Source organism: Miniopterus natalensis, chromosome 5 (assembly GCF_054644295.1).
Source record: "Miniopterus natalensis isolate mMinNat1 chromosome 5, mMinNat1.hap1, whole genome shotgun sequence".
NCBI classification, from domain to species: Eukaryota; Metazoa; Chordata; class Mammalia; order Chiroptera; family Miniopteridae; genus Miniopterus; species Miniopterus natalensis.
The window spans coordinates 74,438,950-74,442,686 of NC_142085.1; the positions used below are offsets into that span (position 1 = coordinate 74,438,950).

The window sequence follows — 3,737 nt, forward strand, 5'->3', positions numbered from 1 at the left end:
GTTCACAAGTCCTGCGGGGCGCCGAGGTGCCTGCCCGGAGGTGGGAGACGGGGGTGGCCTCACCAGAGCGGCGCACCGCCGACCCGGGCCGCAGTAGGTTTCCGGGAGCCCGAGGAAGCTGCCCCCGTCTCCGCCTGGTCGCAGTCCCAGTTCCCGCCCCCGCCACGCCCTCCCCCCCAGCACCCCGTCTTCCCAGCCCGGTCAGTCGCTGGTCGTCCATCCCGGGGCACCGTCGCCCGGGTGCTCCTCTAGAACAGGTAGAGGCTACTCTCTCCAAAGACTGAGTTTCTGCCCTTTCGCTCATTTCACGTCTTTGCCTCACTTGGAACATGCGCCCCTGCTCCCTACCCAGGCTCACCGCCGCGCGAGGCCGCTGCGCCCCCGAAGCTCCCCCGGAGCCGCGCGCGTAATTCCAGGGCCCTCCCTGCGAGGCGCGGACCTGGTGCGCGGTGCCCCGGGCGGCGTCCTGGGGCCGGGGTTTCCTTCCTCGTCGGGGCGTCAGCGCCCGGATCGAGGGAGCTCCGCAGCCCGCTGGCACGGGCATTACCCCCGCCCCCGTGGGCAGCTGGAGGAGGTCCCGGGGCTGCGCCCGCAGGGCGGTGGGTGGAAGAGCCACTGCAGCGCTGGGGGAAGGCGGCTGGGCGCTGTCACTTGTTGCGGCTAATAAACGGTGTTCGACCCTGGGGCGCTGTTGTTTCTAAAATCTTTAGCTGTGCCCGGGATCCCCCATCCTGAGCCCCTGACTCGGAGCCCGAAAGAAGGGACAACCGGAGCAGCCGGCACTGCGGGGGAGCGGGGGGCGCGCCCTGAGAGCCCGCCCGGGGGTGGGGGCGCGGGGTGCCGGGGGTCGCGGGTCGGGTCCGCTTGCGGCAGCTGCCGCGTTTCCAAGCCACAGTGTTCTCCCTGACGGCCAGACCGCGCGGGACACAGCCCATCGCGCCTCGTCGCCTACTTACAGACTGCTGTCGCTAGGATTCCCGCCACTCCTCTCAGACCAGCCCCCCACCGCTGCCACTTTTCGGAGTCCCCCGCCCCCGTCACTGCCGAGCCGCGGGGCAGTCGGACGCGGGGCCGCGGAGCCGCGAGGACGCCCGGCTGGAGCTGCCCGGCTGCGGAGCCGACGCCCCCTGCCCCCCGCCCACGCGCGGGGCCGGCGCCCGCGCCGCCCGCCCCCCGCCGCTCGCCGCTCTCCTCCCCGCTCTCCTCCCGCAGGTCCCGCAGCTCCGCCAGCGCCGGGTGCGGCGGCGCCGGCACGATGCGGCGGCTGTGCCGGGGCCGCTTGCTGGGCATCTCGGTGGCCATCGCGCACGGGGTCTTCTCGGGCTCCCTCAACATCCTGCTCAAGTTCCTCATCAGCCGCTACCAGTTCTCCTTCCTGACCCTGGTGCAGTGTCTGACCAGCTCCACGGCGGCGCTGAGCCTGGAGCTGCTGCGGCGCCTCGGGCTCATCGCCGTGCCCCCCTTCGGCCTGAGCCTGGCGCGCTCCTTCGCGGGGGTCGCAGTGCTGTCCACGCTGCAGTCCAGCCTCACGCTCTGGTCCCTGCGCGGCCTCAGCCTGCCCATGTACGTGGTCTTCAAGCGCTGCCTGCCGCTGGTCACCATGCTCATCGGCGTCCTGGTGCTCAAGAACGGCGCGCCCTCGCCGGGGGTGCTGGCCGCCGTGCTCATCACCACCTGCGGCGCCGCTCTGGCAGGTGAGCGGGGCCCGCGCCCACCCCGTCCCTCCGGCCCGCGGGCAGGGGCCGCGGGGGTGCCTGGAGCGCCGTCCTCACTTCCAGCCGGGGAGCCTGAGGCCGGCGGGAGCGCTGAGTGCGGTCGCTCGGCTCCGAAGCGCGACTTCTGGGACCCAGTGGGACCTCCCCGGCGCTCCGGCCTCCCCTTTCGGGGCCCCCTCCCCCAGGCCGGGTTTTGGACCCCCGCCCCTGCCGCGCCCCTTATCGCCCTTCCCGCCACCCCGGCTCCCCTTCACCCCTTCCTTCCTCCGGGAGGGGTGGGAGAGCGCGGGAGCCGGGAGCTGGGATCCCAGACCAGCCGGAAGGAGGGCACCGTGAACTTCCCCGGGTCACGCGGCGGGGGCGGGGGCGGGGGCGGTGGGAACGAAACTTGGCGGCCCCGCCAGTTTGAGGTCCCCGGCGCCGCGCGGGGGGCTGCGGGCGCGAAGCGGAGAGGGCGGGTGGAAACCCACGTGGGCTCGGCCGACAGAGAGAGATGGGAGCCGGCGGGGGCGGGAAAGCTTTGGGGTGACGGGGGGTCATTCTTCGCCCCGCGCCTAGCCCGCCGGGGTTAGAAGTTGGGGATCTCTTTCCTTTCTGGCACCCCCACGGAGGAGGCAGGGATACCAACGGCCAGGTAACCCCCGTGCCATCCGAGAGCCACTGTGCCTACCCCGAGGGCGTCTGCGCTCTCCCCGGCCTCTGTCGCCGACAGAGACGGACAGCGCCCTGGAGAGGTGGCCGGGAGGGCGCCTCCCCGCGTGCCTCGCGGGGGGTACTGACCGGCCGTTTTACACCCGCGGGCAGAGCTGGGGCAGGAGCCCGTCTACTTTCCGGCCCGACGCGCCTCCCCAGTGGATAGATAGCCACGCGCGCCAACCGGGTGTCTCCTCTCTTTCCCTCTGTGCCGCCCGCGCCTCAGGAGCCGGCGACCTGACGGGCGACCCCCTGGGGTACGTCGCGGGAGTGCTGGCGGTGCTGGTGCACGCCGCCTACCTGGTGCTCATCCAGAAGGCGAGCGCCGACACGGAGCACGGGCCGCTCACCGCGCAGTACGTCATCGCCGTCTCCGCCACCCCGCTGCTGGTCGTGCTCTCGGTGGCCAGCACCGACTCGGTCCAAGCCTGGGCCTTCCCCGGCTGGAAGGACCCGGCCATGGTCTGCATCTTCGTGGCCTGCGTCCTGATCGGCTGCGCCATGAACTTCACCACCCTGCACTGCACCTACATCAACTCGGCGGTGACCACCAGCTTCGTGGGCGTGGTGAAGAGCATCGCCACCATCACGGTGGGCATGGTGGCCTTCAGCGACGTGGAGCCCACCTCTCTGTTCATCGCCGGCGTCGTGGTGAACACCCTGGGCTCCGTCATTTACTGTGTGGCCAAATTCTTGGAGACCAGGAAGCAAAGCAACTACGAGGACCTGGAGGCGCAGCCCAGGGGAGAGGAAGCGCAGGCGGGTGGAGACCAGCTGCCGTTTGTCATAGAGGAGCCGCCGGAGGAGGGCGGAGATGGGGGGTCAGCAGGCGGGAGGGCGGCAGGTGGCTCCGCTCAGCAGAGGGGGCGAGAGGCCAGGGGCAGCCCCAGAGGAGCCCCCCTGGCGGCGGGTAGCTGGCGGATTTCAGACGGCCCCGAGGAGGCCAGCAAGAGGTCACTAAAGGATGCCTACCTGGTGGTGTGGCGCTTAGTCAGGGGAGCCAAGTATACGAAGAAAGATTATTTGATAGAAAATGAGGAGTTGCCCAGTCCTTGAAAAGGAGACGTATGTATGTGTATATGTACATATATACTTATTTTGTATGTTAGAGACAACATATTTTAATGAGGGGCCGCCCAATTTTATTCTTTGAGGAGTGGGGCAGGGAAGAAAAGAAAGAATCTGACCGGGACTGACAACAACTAAATTAGCACCGGTGTGAATTATTTAGACAAAGACAACCGAATGTGAAGTTGCTTAACAAAATAAGGCAGTGGTTTCAGCTGCAGACTCCTGGCACATTTTTTTTACATTGTAACTATAACCAAA

At 68.6% G+C, this 3,737-nt stretch overlaps 1 protein-coding gene across 1 annotated transcript; it reads left to right on the plus strand.

Moving 5' to 3' along the window:
* Window positions 1-1,255: 1,255 nt before the first annotated feature.
* SLC35D3 (solute carrier family 35 member D3) lies at window positions 1,256-3,464 on the plus strand. The gene is made up of 2 exons (XM_016204882.2): window positions 1,256-1,694; window positions 2,635-3,464. Exons 1-2 carry the CDS (start codon window positions 1,256-1,258, stop codon window positions 3,462-3,464), a joined length of 1,269 nt encoding a protein of 422 aa, XP_016060368.2.
* The last annotated feature ends 273 nt before the right edge of the window (window positions 3,465-3,737 follow it).

Excerpts from the sequence above, each read along its gene's own strand:
- SLC35D3 (XM_016204882.2), top strand. The coding sequence starts at position 1,256 with ATGCGGCGGCTGTGCCGGGGCCGCTTGCTGGGCATCTCGGTGGCCATC. Across the intron at positions 1,695-2,634 it reads CTGCGGCGCCGCTCTGGCAG|GAGCCGGCGACCTGACGGGC; the intron begins GTGAGCGGGGCC and ends CCCGCGCCTCAG.